Raw genomic sequence first — 17008 nt, 5'->3', positions numbered from 1 at the left:
GTCGTTTAGCTTGGTGGCTGGAGTCCCGCAGTCTTTTAACACCTGCCCAATGCGGTTTCCGAAAGCATCGTTCTGCAGTTGACCATCTTGTTGCTCTCTCCACTTATATCATGAACAATTTTCTCCGGAAACTCCAAGCAGTAGCAATATTTTTTGATCTGGAGAGAGCATTCGATACCTGTTGGAGGACAGGCATCCTCTGCACACTGTTCTCTTGGGGCTTTCGCGGTCGGTTGCCCCTTTTTCTTCGCTAATTTATGGCAGAGCGCACATTTTAAGTGCGGGTGAACACTGCTCTCTCCCGTACTTTCTCCCAAGAAAACGGGGTACCCCAGGACTCCGTGCTAAGTGTTGTACTGATTGCCATTGCCATAATCCAATTATGGATTGTCTCCTTCCTGATGTCTCGGGCTCCCTCTTTGTGGACGATTTTGCGATCTACTACAGCTCTCAACGGACCAGCCTTCTTGAACGACGTCTTCAATGCTGTCTCGATTGCCTCCACTCTTGGCGCATCGAAACAGGCTTCCGCTTTTCTCCCAGTAAGACCGTTTGTGTTAATTTTTGGCCTCGTACGGAGTTTCTTCCACCCTCCTTACATCTAGGACCTGTCAACCTTCCGTTTTCGGACATCGTTAAATTCTTGGGTCTTATGTTTGACAGAAAACTGTGCTGGTCCTCCCACGTTTCCTATCTTTCGGCTCGCTGTCTGCGATCCCTCAAAACCCTCCGTGTCCTGAATGGTACCTCCTGGGGAGCGGACCGAGTGGTCCTTCTCCGCCCCTATCGCACCTTAGTGCGCTCGAAATTGGATCATGGAAGCATAGTTTACTCCTCTGCTCGGCCGTCTATTCTTAGGCGTCGACTCTATCCACCACCGTGGATTACGTTTAGTGTCTGGAGCTCTTTACACCAGCCCTGTGGAAAGCCTTTATGCTGAGACTGCTGAACCTCCGCTGTCCAATCGGCGAGCTGTCCTAAGTTGTTACGCTAGCCATTTGTCTTCCATGCCTGCTAATCCGGCCCAAGACATTTTTTTCGACGCCTCCTTGGATTTAGGGTATGCAGGCCGCCGACTACCACCGGGAGTCCGCTTCCGTCAACTGCTCCATTCTCTTTCCTTCCGCTTTCCTAAAACTTTCTTGACAACTTGGGGTACAGCACCGCCTTGGCTCCGTCCCCGGACCTACCTGCTTCGTGACTTTTGTCAGTTTCCCAAGGATGGTACCCCTTCACTTGTTTATCGTCGGGCATTTTCTGCTCTATGTGCACAAATGAAGGTAGCCACATTTATTTACACTGATGGGTCAAAAACATCGTTTGGTGTAGGGAGTGCCTATATTGTTGGCGACACCCGAAATCGATTTCGGCTTCCCGACCAGTGTTCGGTTTATACTGCGGAGCTTTACGCTGTTATCCAGGCTGTCCAATACATCCGTCGCCATCAGCGGATACAGCATGTTATCTGTTCAGATTCTCTCATCTCTCTCCTCAGTCTCCAAGCTCTCTACCCTGTCCACCCTCTGGTCCACCGGACTCAGGACTGTCTGCGCTTGCTCCACTTGGGAGGCGTCTCGGTGGCGTTACTCTGGATCCCAGGACACGTTGGTATCTGTGGAAATGAGGCGGCCGATATAGCGGCCAAGGCTGCAGTCTCTCTTCTTCGGCCAGCTATTCGCACGATTCCCTTCGCCGATCTACGGAGTGTTTTATGTCGTCGTGTTGTTATTTTATGGCACGCACATTGGTCGACACTTCTCCATAATAAATTGTGGGACGTGAAAGCTCTTCCCTGTGCTTGGAGTTCTTCCTCCCGGACGCGTCGTCGGGAGGAGGTAATTTTAACTAGACTCGGATAGGGCACTGTCTTTTTAGATATCGACATCTTTTAAGCGGCGATCCTCCCCCACTCTGTCCCCACTGCTCTCAGGTGTGGACGGTAAGACACCTTTTACTTGAGTGCCCCTATTTTACTCCGTTACGCGCCCGTCTACAGCTGTCGCCTGATATATCTTCCATTTTAGCAGATGACACGCGCTCAGCCGATCGCGTTCTCGAGTTTATTAGTGCCAGTGAGACGACGTCAGTCATTTGAAGCTCTTTTTGGGGACAACCAACCCCTTTCTGTAGTGGTTTTTTTAAGCTTTCCTTCTGATTTTAGTTTCTCCAATTTTTTGAGTTACGTTCCCATTGTTGATGGTATCCATTTTCGTTTTTTCCCTTTTCCTAAGTCACAGACCGGGCGCTAATGACCATAGCAGTTTTGCGCCCTAAAACCAAAAACAAAACAAAAAAAAAAGATTAAGGACTGATGAACAATAAAGTAATTGCCAGAAGGAATCACACTGACAGGAGTCAGTGAACTACTTTATGATAGCTATTATAAATCTTACTCAGCACTAGCCCCAGTTTATGATGTGCGACAGTTACATTCCTCTCGGAAGTGATGGCGATTACTGAGCGTAGTCGACAGTCGTAGTTCCACACAGGACTAGCAGTCTTGGAGCAGCGAATCTGTGGTAGCCAGACGAGGCACAAGAGGCCAAGTTCCCTGGATGACGGCTGGCTGCGGTGTGGTATCCTCCAGATGAGGCTGCTGCTGGAACTGAGTGGTGTAGATCCTTGTGGTCGCTTTGCTTGTCAGAATTGCTTGCTACGGCTCAGCACACTGAACTAGCGCCGAAGGGCTGCGCACCGTCCTAAATACACGTCTAGCGGAGTAATATCTGCCCCATGCTTGGACGGAACGTGATTTTCTGAGGTACAGCAGCGCCTCTGATGGTGGTGCTGTCGTCTGGGATGCGTCCACCGCTAGTCTTTGAGGTTGTGCCTCTCATGGCGAAGCTAGCACCGCGTGTTTGTGTGTTTCGGCTTGCTCTCCACTTCATAACAGACGGGCGTGTTTTGCACACAGCCCCGCGTGTTGCGGTTGGTATCCATGCTTGTCAGTACTGTTGGCTTCTGCTAAAGGAGTCTCTCCTGCGGGGTCCAAGCACGGGCAACCTGAAAACCGTACCTGTAATACGGGTAGCCATGGTTGCAGGCAAAGACGTCAGATACATCAATTTTAGCACCTGACACAGATCCGTCCCACACATTTTCTTGGGCAGACGAATCTTACAGAACACCATCTTCCCTAGAACTATTTAATATCTTGATAAGGTGGCCAACTTAATGAAAAGTCAATGTAAAACATTTTTGTGGATGTGGGTGGAGATAATGAGAATTGACTATATATATATGGGTAGAAGAAAAATTACTTCTCTTATACTACTCAGCCGATGTTTTTGTCGAAGACTTGAAAGAAAACAGTTATGTAACTTCCACAGACAAAACCGTTAGCTTGCTGTGTTCTGGGGAAGTACAGCTATGGTACTGTGGAAGCCATCATAACGCATGGCGGAGGGCACCCTATGCCACTATTAGTCACTCCCTTTCCTGTTCCACTCTCAAACAGAAAGAGGGGTAAACAAACGACTGTCTAATATGCCCCCGTCCGATTCCGAATTTCTTGTAGCTTGTCTTCGTGGTCCTTAGACGAAATGTACTTTGGCGGCAGCAGAATCTTTCTGCAGTCAGCATCAGATGCCGGTTCTCTTAATTTTCTCAATAGTAGTCCTCAAAAGAATGCCGCATTCACTCCAAGGGGTTTCCATTTGAGTTCCCAAAACGTCTTCGTAACACTTGCGAGTTGTTCGAGCCCATTGGTAGCAAATCTGGAAGCCCGCCTCTCAATTTCCTCTCTGACGCCATTTAATCAAACGTAGTGCGTATTCAAGAAGAGGTCCCACAAGTGTGTAATCTCTTCCAGGGATGAAGCAAGCTTTCCAAAAAATTTTCCAATAAACAGAATCGATACTTTGGTTTCCCTTCTACACTCCTGGAAATGGAAAAAAGAACACATTGACACCGGTGTGTCAGACCCACCATACTTGCTCCGGACACTGCAAGAGGGCTGTACAAGCAATGATCACACGCACGGCACAGCGGACACACCAGGAACCGCGGTGTTGGCCGTCGAATGGCGCTAGCTGCGCAGCATTTGTGCACCGCCGCCGTCAGTGTCAGCCAGTTTGCCGTGGCATACGGAGCTCCATCGCAGTCTTTAACACTGGTAGCATGCCGCGACAGCGTGGACGTGAACCGTATGTGCAGTTGACGGACTTTGAGCGAGGGCGTATAGTGGGCATGCGGGAGGCCGGGTGGACGTACCGCCGAATTGCTCAACACGTGGGGCGTGAGGTCTCCACAGTACATCGATGTTGTCGCCAGTGGTCGGCGGAAGGTGCACGTGCCCGTCGACCTGGGACCGGACCGCAGCGACGCACGGATGCACGCCAAGACCGTAGGATCCTACGCAGTGCCGTAGGGGACCGCACCGCCACTTCCCAGCAAATTAGGGACACTGTTGCTCCTGGGGTATCGGCGAGGACCATTCGCAACCGTCTCCATGAAGCTGGGCTACGGTCCCGCACACCGTTAGGCCGTCTTCCGCTTACGCCCCAACATCGTGCAGCCCGCCTCCAGTGGTGTCGCGACAGGCGTGAATGGAGGGACGAATGGAGACGTGTCGTCTTCAGCGATGAGAGTCGCTTCTGCCTTGGTGCCAATGATGGTCGTATGCGTGTTTGGCGCCGTGCAGGTGAGCGCCACAATCAGGACTGCATACGACCGAGGCACACAGGGCCAACACCCGGCATCATGGTGTGGGGAGCGATCTCCTACACTGGCCGTACACCACTGGTGATCGTCGAGGGGACACTGAATAGTGCACGGTACATCCAAACCGTCATCGAACCCATCGTTCTACCATTCCTAGACCGGCAAGGGAACTTGCTGTTCCAACAGGACAATGCACGTCCGCATGTATCCCGTGCCACCCAACGTGCTCTAGAAGGTGTAAGTCAACTATCCTGGCCAGCAAGATCTCCGGATCTGTCCCCCATTGAGCATGTTTGGGACTGGATGAAGCGTCGTCTCACGCGGTCTGCACGTCCAGCACGAACGCTGGTCCAACTGAGGCGCCAGGTGGAAATGGCATGGCAAGCCGTTCCACAGGACTACATCCAGCATCTCTACGATTGTCTCCATGGGAGAATAGCAGCCTGCATTGCTGCGAAAGGTGGATATACACTGTACTAGTGCCGACATTGTGCATGCTCTGTTGCCTGTGTCTATGTGCCTGTGGTTCTGTCAGTGTGATCATGTGATGTATCTGACCCCAGGAATGTGTCAATAAAGTTTGCCCTTCCTGGGACAATGAATTCACGGTGTTCTTATTTCAATTTCCAGGAGTGTATAATCCTCATATGCTCGTACCATTTCATATTGCTTGGCAACGTTACGCCCAGTTATTCAAACGACGTGACTCAAGCAGTGCACCAATAATGCTGAATGCGAACATTATGGGTTGGTTTTTCCTACTCGTCTGCATCAACTTACATCGTTCCAGCTTCCGTTCGTTACAAAAACTAGAAATTAAGTCGTCTTGTATCCTTCTACAGTCACTAAAGTACGTCACTTTCCAGTACACAACTGCATCGTCAGATTGCCGCCCACCATGTTCGCCAGATCATTCATGTATATAGAAAGTAACATCGATCCTATCACATATCCCTGGGCCACTTCTGGTGATACCTTTGTCTCTGAAGAGCGCCGGCCGTCGGGGACAACAAGTTTGTTACAAACGTCAGTCACGCGAAATACCCCGTATGAGACAAATATTGTGATAAATTGGAGAAATGATGTCCGACCGCTTCCACTAAGACAAATTGTTTGAGAAGTGCTCTTAGTTTAATTTTGTATATGTGCACGTTTTCTCCCTCATGTCTAGTACCGACCTGATAGTCTTTCACTGCATGGCATAAAACGACTTTCTGCTCCTCACAAAGGGATGCATGGTCTGCATAGAAATTGTCACTTCTGGTTAAATGGTTATTAGTCACACGGTTCACCGTAAAATCACTGTGCGCAAATACTGCTGTGATTGTACGTATTACTAGGTAACATAATTCCGTTACTATAATGGAGAGACATTTCCTATTCCCTCTCAAGTTTTATGGTGTACTAAACAGGTTCCATTTTGCTGTAAGAGTTAGTGTTTGATATTCCGTTAAGGCTCTGGGTGACAGATTCATAGTGTTTAGAGATAGAGTTCATGCCCATAATGAAGTACTACATATGTCAGGAGAAAATGACGACTTTGTAAGTGATGACTGATATTCGTGAAAGAGAGGAAGCTCTCTCCAGAGCTGGGACAACGTGATGATGGCAGTCGGTGAGCCCGTGGTACTCTGTTAACGCTTCGGCAGACTCCCCCTAGAGTGCCCCCCCGCTCCCCTCCCCCTCCCGACGACCACTGGGAGCTGCCTTGGACTCGGCTGTCTTCCATGACTGCTTGGTGACCACCAGGCTGCTGCCTGCCACGTGACAGAACAGCGTGACATACATGGTGGACCAGCCTGGGGCTGTCTTAAGATTTCATGGCCTGTACCTAAAGCACTGACACTGTTTAGTACTTACTGGCTTCTTCCAGCTTCCATAGTTGAAAAGAATGTCTGTGCCCTGGTATAAGAGGAGACCATTGCGATAACCCGTCGGAAGTTTGGGAGAGATTTGAACGAACACGTTCAAATGCATATCTCCTCTGATAGGAATTTGTCACATTTCTCGGAAAACTTCTGTTCGCTTAAGCAGGACATCAATTAGCATTGTTGTTGTCGTAGAAGAAATGCTTCAAAAACCTTACCAGGAATCCTGTATTTCCGTTATGTAGAGACCAGAAACTGGATGGGATATGTACTGTCTCATTTTTTTGCCGCGTTAGTGGATTTCGACAGTCACCTTATGGAACTGTGGGGACTAGAGAGTACGTGATAAGGTAACTCAGTCTGTCAGTTGACATCCAGACAAAGTTTGACATACGGAAAGCATCTGCTGGTGAACGACAACTCTGGACGGTACCGCAAATCGTTGAACAATAGAAAGAGACAGGAGTAACGTCTGGTAACTTAGCAACACTGCAGCTGTGGCACAGTTAAAGAAACAGTATCTGATTGACATCAGAGCTTTAATCTGGTGTAACAGGTGTTATTCCCCAACGGGAATTACACCTGTTCATGTGAAATATGTTTGTGATTGTCATCTGGAAATCTGTGCTGCAGTGGTTTAGACGTCACGGTACCAGGCTTATAGGCTTCGTTACCTCCTGTACAGTCACTCATAGACAGATCTACCTAAATATTGTATCCTGCATTAGAGAATATCGTCTCTGATCATGCCTCACACATCAGTGGGAGTAGTGAAACAATGAAGCAGAAAAGTCACACCAGTTTAAGGTTCGATCAGTTGGTGTTTCAGGACGTGTGATTTAACAGTTAACTATAGAAATATTTGTTACTTTGGTAGTGTAAATTACGGCTGTGGAAAACTTAAGACGATGCACGAAATGCTTATTCAGTTCTAATATTTATGTTCCTATCGTTTTCAATATTTTGTACCACGGCAGTAGGCTGATGGAGATGAGTCATAAGTTTGGGTGAAGCGTTTGAGTCACATCTTTTTTAAGAAGTTTTTTGTGAGGAGACGCTTGATTACGTTTTTTTGGATGAGACATTTTTGGCATGGTGGGAAGTAGAGTGACAGTAGCAGAAAGTGTATTGGAGTAATGTTAGTTATGGTTTTAAACTTCATTTCGTAGACAAATATAATAATGAATTGTGAAGGGATGTGGTAGAAAGCAATAATGCAACCGTTAACTGGAGTGTCCTGGGCATTCTGAATGAAAACAAAAGTAGTTACTTAGCGTTAGTGTGCCAAAATTGTTAAATACAGATGTCAATGTGTTTAAAAAATAGTAAGTGCACTGAATCATATTAAGAAACAAGTTTAAGAATGCGACGTATTTTTATCGTTGTAGAGTGATCTATGTTTTGGTTTAGTTCCTTCAAGCGAGTACGCTCCAGATTACTGCAGTTATTGGTGGCTGCCCACAAGACAGGAGAGACTCATACAGGTGAAATGTAGGGATATCAGTTACTTAGTGTCATTGGTCAGTGTGTGTGCTGATATTGTGACTAAACAAAATAATTTTAAATGACCCACCGTCCTCTCTGTCTTTATATGAAAGGCAATTCAGAGTTTCTTGATCCAGTATTAGACATTGTAATGTATTAGTGATGTCAGAAAAATACAGTATTACTTTTAGCGCATCATATACTTTGGTAATGTATGGTTAAACTGGGAACGATTACCTATACCTTAGTATAATGGCTGGCATATCTGAATGACTTCCCCAAGGGGATCGCCACTCTTTGGCGGGTCGTGCTTGGCTGCCATAGGGCCCCAGCCTTTGCAGCATTTTTTTCCCTTCCGTGTTGCATGTCTGTTCTCTTGCTATTCTTTCTCCCCTCCCTTGGGGAACGTGCCTGGAATATTATTTCGAATGTTCTGCATTCTGTCGCTGAAGTACAAACAGTCTGACCTTCGTTTCTCGCCCCCTTTTCCTTTCTTTGTTTCCCTTCTCCTCTCGTTCCTCCGCTTCAGCGTTTTTTCTTCTTCGTCGCTATGCACTCCTGAAGGCCGGCCAACGCGTCTTAGGGTTCGCATGTACCCCCTGGTGCAGGCCAGGCCCAGAGTGGCTGTAACTTTCCCAAATTGCCGATTGGTCCCTCTATCAGGTGATCGGGAGGTGTGACCTGAGGTGTGAACAATCATCACCTAAGGCGGGTGCACCCACTTGTGAAGGGAGCCCCCAGTTGGAAGAAGTGCGGCTTTGGAGACGATGGCAATCATGGGGGATTTTCTCGCGATGAGTCAATCATCTCCCCATTCAACATATACAAAACGTAAACGTAATGAGGCTAATAATTCAAAGATCCACCCCGCTGCGCCACGATTCCTGTGGCCTCATGTACTGAGGATGATCAGTCCTTTGCCACGATAAATCCGTTTATTATTCCGAAAGGTGTTGATGCAATTTCTGGCCCTGTGAAATCCTGCTCTCGTTTATGGAATGGAACTTTGCTTTTGGAGACCACTTCTGATTCTCAAGCACATCTGCTTGCTGCCTCGCTTCTGCACGGTTACCCTGTTCATATCGAAGCCCATATAACTTTGAATTCTTCCCATGGTGTAATTTACACCAGGCTGCTCGACGGTCTAACCTCTCTGATTGGGGTATCATTGCAGTCCGTCGTGTAATGAAAAAGGAAGATTCCTCCCTAGTGCCCACCCGCACTCTCTTTCTTACCTTTGATAGAGTGGTGCTTCTGTCCAAGCTCAAAGCAGGCTATGAAATTACACAGTCCAGCCGTACATTCTGAACATGATGCGCTGCCGGCAGTGTCATCATTTCAACCACACTGGAATGTCTTTTTGACACCTATCCAAATGTGTCACCTGTGGTAAGGATGCACGTGAAGGCATGTCCAGCTCCTTCTCCGTACTGTATCAACTGCAATGATGTCCATGCCGCCTCCTCTTAGAATTGTCCCATGTATCTTGATCGGGCAGTTCAAGAGATCCTGGTAAAGGAAAAACCCTGTGTTCTCCTGTCTGATGCCTACAGTTCTGTCGTCGTTACCCCTCGTTCCATGAAGGACATGGCCACGCAGACAAGTGGCCTCCAATTCAGCTCTGAAATTGTGAAATCGCCCAATGTCAAGGTAGCATCGCCATCCCCTCCGTCAAACTGTGAAACAAGCTGTCAGACTCGCCTCAAGGGGCGAAGCCACTGACTACACAACTGGTAGGCCGGAAAGGACAGAGAGAGTACTCCTGTGAAGAGTTCCTCCATCCCTCCAGACAAACAAAACCCGAGTCAGGATTGAAGAAGTCCACCAAAGGCAAATGGTCTTCTGCTTCACCAACTCGAAGATCCTCTTTGATGGTGTCGCCACGTGATACCTTAATCCAACCGGCCTCTGTGTTGCCAGTGCCCACCAACAACCGTTTTTCAGCGTTGGACACCACAGACCGACCGCACAAGCATGCTGATACTTCTGCGGACCCCATGGAGGGACTCTTCCCCGTCTGTCACTCGGCAACTGCCAAGGTGACACACCTATGTCTCTTCCTCATTGTGACTCTCCTCCAATAGAACGTTCGCTGCCTTCAGTACCACAAAGAGGATTTATGGCTGCTTTTAGCTTCGCTGCAACCCCTTGTTATCTGTCTTCAGGAAACGAAACTGCGCCCTCACGACAGCTTTGAGCTTTCACATTTCTTACCAGTTCATTTTGACATCCCCGTGAGGTCGGCATTCCATCTCATGGGGGCATCATGCTGCTCATACGGGATGACATTCGTAGTCAACCCATCTCCCTGACTACCAGTCTTCAAGCTGTTGCAGTTCGTCTTTTCCTTCCCCGCCTGACTTTTTCCCTCTGTACCATTTGCGCTCCTCCATCATTCGCTGTCACCAGAGCAGACTTAGTTCAGTTTATTGGGCAGCTACCTCCACCGTTTTTGCTACTTGGTGACTTCAATGTGCATCATCCCCTTTTTGGTTCTCCCACGACCTGTCAGAGAGGTGCCCTCTTGGCTGACCTTCTTCATCAATTTAACCTCTTCTACCTTAACACAGGAGCACCCACTTCCCTTTCCGACTCCTGGCACACCTATTCCAATTTGAACCTATCCTTTTGCACTGCCCAGCTTGCCCCTCATCTTGAGTGATCCGTTCCCTCTGACACCTGCTCGAGCGACCATTTCCTGTGTGCTATCCATTTGCTGACTCCTACCCCTTCCACATGCACGCCCAAATGGCAGCTTCCTAAGGATGACTGGCAGTTTTACTCCTCCCTGTCAACCTACAGAGAACGTTTTTTACCCAGTTGTCATGATCAGGTGGACTATCTCACAAACGTTATCCTTACTACTGCAGAACATTCCATTTCCCGCACTTCCTCTTTACCACATCGTGTCCCATTTGCTTGGTGGCCTGAGGCATGCCGCGACGCAATTCGCACTCAGTGACGTCCTCCCCTCGTGTTTAACCGCCATCCTACGATGGCAAACTACATTCATTATAAACAGATGCATGCAAAGTGTAATCGCGCTCTTTGGGAAAGCAAGAGAGCCAACTGGATTTCATACACTAGTTCTTTTAACAGTTTCACACCTTCCTGTGTCGTGTGGGACAACCTCCGATGGCTCTCTGGGACCAAGATCCATTTCCCAATTTATGGCCTGACAGTAGCTGACGATGTCATCGTGGACCCTACTGCTAACACCTTGGGCCACCAGTTTGAGGACGTTTCGAGCTCTTCACACTATAATCCTGCCTTTCTCTATCAGAAACGAGTGGAGGAGGCTCAGGTGATTCCATTCCCTTCTCCACATCATGAGTGCGAGGACGATACGTTTCTCTGAATCGTGAGTGCTACAATGCCGCCTTTATTATGAGGGAGCTAGATCAAGCTCTCAGTTCATCCCGATCCTCTTCCGCAGGGCCAGGCGCCATCCACATGTTGCAGCACCTTTCTCTTGCGAGCAAGCACTTTCTGCTTAAGACGTACAACTGCATCTAGGCAGAGGGCACATTCCCAGACGCTGTCGTGAAGCCACTGTCATTCCCATACCTAAGCCCGGCAAGGACAAAAACCCGCCTTCCAGCTACTACCCCATCTCTCTTACGAGTTGCGTTTGCAAGATGATGCAACGTGTGATTCATGCCCAGCTGGTATGCTGGCTTGAGTGTAGCAATTTGCTGACGAATGCACAGTGGATTTCGAGCATGGGGATCTGCAGTTGACCATCTCGTTACTTTGTCCACTTATGTCATGAATGGTTTCCTGCGGAAATCACAGACTATGGCCATGTTTTTCGATTTGGAGAAGGGCTAAGACAGCTTCTGGAGAACTGGAATCCTCCGTACTCTTGACACGTGGGGCTTCCGCGGCCATCTGCCCTATTTCCTTCAGGCATTTTTAAAAGACCGTGTTTTCAAGGTGTGTTTGGGTTCTGCCATGTCGGACACCTTTCTCCAGGGAAATGGTGCGCCTCAGGGTTCCGCTTTGTGCGTCGTCCTCTTTGCTATCGCCGTTAACACTATAACAGCATGTCTCCTGCCGGGCATCTCCGGCTCCCTTTTTGTTGACGGTTTTGCCATCTATTGCAGTTCTTCACGGATCTGTCTCACTGAGCGTCGTCTTCAGCGCTGTCTTGATCATGTGACTTACCTGGAATCCCGCTGTACTCGGTTCCTCAGTGACCTACGAGTCCTAATTGTTACTTCCTGTGGTGCTGATCGAACCACCCTCCTCCATTTGTACCAGTCCCTTGTCCATTCGAAACTCGACTGTGTGCTTTATTTATGCGTCTACGCATCCATCCCTCGTACGTCATCTCAACACTATCCACCACCGTGTCATCCGTTCGGCCACGGGCACCTTGTAGACTAGACCAGTTGAGAGTCTGTATGCTTAAGCTGCTAATCTACCACTGACCTACTGCCGTGACTTTTTCCTCAAAAGATATTCCTGCCGTTTGTCTGCCATGCGTGGACACCCATCCTATGCCTCCGCCTTCGGTGATTCCTTTGATCGCCAATATGGGGCGCGCCCCTCTTCTCTGTTACCTCCTGGAGTCCGCTTTCGCCACTTGCTATGGTGGCTTAACTTCACGCTGCCTGCAACTTTCCCAGTGGCTGTGAATCCTTCACTACCTTGGCTTCGTGAAGTGGCCCATGTTAACTTTGGCCTTCAGTACACTACTCTAGCCTCGGTCTATCGCCTTCAGTTTCACGAACTCCACATGGAACTTCGCGATAGTACCTTCGTATACACTGATGGCTCTCAGACTGACTGTGGGGTTGGATGTGTGCCTTGATCACCGCAACCCGTTTGTTTCGATATCGGCTTCTGGCAAACTTCTCAGTATTTACAGCCGATCTCTTCGCCTTGTATCAGTTCACGGAGTACATACAGCGACACAGCCTTTTCAATTGTGCCCTCTGCTCAGACTCACTCAGCGTCCTTCAAATTCTATGTGCACTGCACACTGCCCGTCTCTTAGTGCAGTGGCTCCAGGAAAACTGTCACTTGCTCACACTTGGTAGAGCCAGTGTGATGCTTCTGTGGTTTCCTGGTCATGTCGCACTGCCAGGAAACGAAGCTGCTGATGCTGCTGCCAAGGCTGCAGTCCTCGTACCTCAGCCCGCGAGTACCTCTGCCTCCAATGATCTCTGTGTTGCCTTCTGTCAGGACGTGGTGTTCCTTTGGCATCGCCAATGGTCCTCCGTTCGCGGGAATAAGCTCAGGATTATTAAGGCTCTCCCTCCGGCTTGGACGACCTACCCTCGGCCCTCCTTCCGGGAGGAGGTCATTTTAAGTAGGCTGTGTGTTGGGCGATTCCTTTTTAGGCATCGTCATTTGATAAGTGGCCATACTCCACCATTTGGTACACATTGCGTCCAAGTTTTAACTGCCCGCCACTTCCCCCGATGGAATGTCCATTTTTTAACCGTTTACGTTCCCACTTGGGTTTGCCATCTGAGTTATCGGCCGTTTTAGCAAATGACGCACGGGCTTTCGACTGCATTTTACTTTTTATCCGCCAAAGAAACATGGAAACAGCGATTTAATTTTTAGTTTTTGACCTCCGTTTCAGGATGGTATCGTTTTTAGCCCATTGTTCACGTGTCTCTTTTTAGCTGTCTTCTATTATGTCAATAGGGACTGACGTATAGTCGTTTTTCAACTCATCTCTGTCTTCGTGTTCTGTAGTTTTGACTTGGGCGCGACTGGCCCTAGTTGTTTCTCGCGCACTAAAGCAAAAACAAAACAAATATGTGAATAACTGACTAAACATTCAGTGGTACATATCGTTGGATGTTACCGTGTACGGAGATTTCAGGTGTTGCAGTCTGACCAGACGTAGCATTTCTCAACAAGGCTTTACTACCAAATGGTCGATGAGCTGTTTGAACCAACTCGTGCATGACAACATACAGAGTAATACATATTCAAGTAAATTATAGTTTGTGTACGTAAATACAAGGAGAATTTAGGAGGGTAAGTCATGTATTAAAATACGAGTGTTAAAGCAATATGGGAAATACTACTATTGTGTTGTTGTGGTCTGTCCAAAAACTGGACTGACGCATTTCTCCATGCAACCCTATTCTGTGAAAGCTCTTAATTTCCGAATAACTACTCCAACCTACATCCTTGTGAATCTGACTGACCGATGAACACACTATTCATCCGTTGGCCTCCCTCTACGATATTTACCCTCCACGCTGCCCTCCAATACTAAATTTGTGATCCCTTGATACCTCAGAACGTGTCCTACCAACCGATCCTTTCTTCTAGTCGTGTCACAAAGTCCTGTTCTCCCCAATTCTACTCAGTACTTCTTCATTAGTTACGTGATCCACCTATCTAATCTTCACCGTTCTTCTGTAGCACCGCGTTTCAAAAGCTTCTATTCTCCTTTTATGTAAACTGATAATCGTCCATGTTTCACTTCAGTATGTAGCTACACGACATACAAATAGTTTCAGAAAAGGCTTCCTGTCACTTAAAATCTATACTGGATGTTAACAAATTTCCCTTCTTCAGAAACGCTTTTCTTGCCAACGTCAGTCCACATTTTATATCCTGTCTACTTCGATCATCATAATCGGTTATTTTGCTCCCCAAATAGCAAAGTGTGTCATTTCCTAATCTAATTTCCTCAGCGTCACTTAATTTAATTCGACTACATTCCATTATCCGTGTCCTGCTTTTGTTTGTGTTCATTGTGTCGGTGCTATTGTATCTTTGATAATCTGTAGCTGTTCACCTGTAACATTGGTTTGACAAACATAGAATACCATATTGTTGTAATTGAGTGGTGACTGACAACATTTGCCAGCTGTTGCTTAACGAACATCTGCCTGAGGCTCACACAAATATTGATGGTGTTGGGTAATGGCAGAGGGCTCATCAGAAGATGCGGTCTTTCAGAATCATCCTCAATGGGACGCGTTCCGGAGGCTGAGGAGACGGCGGGCTTGGACGTGGGCCCCCTGCTGGACGCCGGGGAGTGCGCCATGGTGACCCTGGGGGCGGGGGAGACGCGGGTGGCGGCGCACAGGGCCGTCCTGGCTGCGAGGAGTCCAGTGTTTGCCGCCCTGGTCCACCTGGACACGCTGGAGGTCAGCGGCGGCCACATCACCCTCACAGACGTCGAGGGCCCGGCGCTGCGCCAGCTGGTCTCGTATTGCTACACCCTTCGGGCTCCACAGCGGCCGAGCGTGGTCCCACAACTTCTGGCAGCTGCAGACAGATACGACATTTCGGGGTTGAAGGGAGTGTGCGAGCAGGAGCTAGGCGCTCAGCTATCAGTGGAGACCGCAGCGGCTACAGCTGTGCTCGCCGTGAGGCACTCCTGTCCTAGCCTCACAGCAGCCGCCCTCGCCTTCATAAAGGCCAACCACAAAGTGCTGGCCACACAGGGTTGGTCCGATGCAGTGCTCCACCAGCCCGATGACGCAGTCGAAGTGAGTCGACTGCTCGGTGAGATGGCACAATTCAGGCAAGCATTCATCAGTGTTTCGTGTGTGTGTGTGTGTGTGTGTGTGTGTGTGTGTGTGCGTGCGTGTAATGTCTGTGTTGCGAAATAATTCTTCATTGTTGGCTATAAAAGACGTTTGCTGGTAGCTAACAATGCTTCCATTCCCTTTTCATGACCGGTTCAATAGAGCTCTACTTTAAACTTTATTAGCAGATAAGTTAACTAACAAAAATCACTGAAGAGCAAAGCTTCAAAAATTTTGACCTTGAAGCAGACCATCCATTTTTGCAGTCATTGTTTCTGTTTGGTATGAAGACTCTGAACGAAGGATATATTGACTGTGTGCTCGACAGGAGTAATTCTCGCTATGGACACAACCAATGCTGAACACGAAAACAAACACACACACACACACACACACACACACTGAAATGGGTAGTTTGTAGCCAGGTAGGCGAATGCTTAGCATTTTTTGTCAGCATGGCACAGGTCACCACAGTGAACCTCTTCACATAAAACAGCTTTCTGTTTTGGTGATACTGCTGTTCATGAGCTACCTATAAATGGTATCACTCTGCATTTTGCCGATGTTGCCAAGCTGTAAATGGCGAAATGGTGGAAATTTCTATATGTAGTAAAGCATTTCGCTATACCCACGTCACCCCCCCCCCTCCCTGCGGGTTTGGGGGTTAGAATAGGCCTGCGGTATTCATGCCTGTCGTAAGAGGCGACAAAAAGGAGTCTCCAACGTTTCGGCCTTAATGTGATGGTCCCCTAAGGGATTTGACCACTACATTTCCAAATTTTCCATTAGTGCATACCATTTGGGGAAGGACGCCTTACGTGGTGCATTATATATCCATCTTGCCCTAAGATCTGGCACATTCGTTATTGATATGGAGTTGGAGTTACACCGAGCTTCCGGGCACATCAGGTGCAGTTTGTTCCGGGTAGCATACATTCCCTCCATTGTGCACTTCCATCTTCGCCCTCATGTTATACATGGATAATCGACACCCGACATCTAGCACGGTAGCCAGTCTGTTGTGGTGGGGTCGTCATGTACTCCCTTCGTCGTAGCCTCCTCACTACACAGGGATCGCACTGCTGATGCCTGAGTTGCTACCTCCCCACGTATGCCGAGGAGTAGATGCCTATCCCTCTGGGGCATCAGGACTCCCGGCAAAGGCCATCATGCCAGGTGGTCTTTGCTGTGGCTGGGTGGCACCCGTGGGGAGAGCCCCTGGTCGGAGTGGGTAGCATCAGGGCAGATGACCTGCAATGAAGTATGGTACAATATCTCTCGCTGGTGGGCCTCCATCAGCAGTCTCTAAGCGATCGAGGTCTAACCTCAATGGGAAGAAATATGATCCGAGATCATTTCCCTCCCTGGCCACTCCATGGGAGGAATGTATGGCTAAAGACGGCAGTGCAGATTATTCACCTCGGTACCTTGTCTGTACGCGAGTTGATGGTGAATAATCATTTATGTCGATGAAGCCTCAGT

General features: G+C 48.4%; 1 protein-coding gene across 3 annotated transcripts in view; it reads left to right on the top strand.

Annotated features, from left to right (window-relative positions):
* LOC126199010 (ankyrin-1-like) overlaps positions 1-17008 on the top strand; it is a 239332-nt gene that overhangs the window by 31499 nt on the left and 190825 nt on the right. For 2 of the 3 annotated variants that reach the window (XM_049935691.1, XM_049935690.1), the window contains exon 3: positions 14952-15522. The exons of the other annotated variant lie outside the window; for it this stretch is intronic. In XM_049935691.1, coding sequence (XP_049791648.1) covers positions 14952-15522 — 571 coding nt within the window. The remainder of the gene's footprint in view (positions 1-14951; positions 15523-17008) is intronic. 3 annotated transcript variants of the gene reach the window in all.

Source organism: Schistocerca nitens, chromosome 8 (assembly GCF_023898315.1).
Source record: "Schistocerca nitens isolate TAMUIC-IGC-003100 chromosome 8, iqSchNite1.1, whole genome shotgun sequence".
NCBI lineage: Eukaryota > Metazoa > Arthropoda > Insecta > Orthoptera > Acrididae > Schistocerca > Schistocerca nitens.
This window is presented reverse-complemented; position numbering and strand designations above follow the sequence as displayed.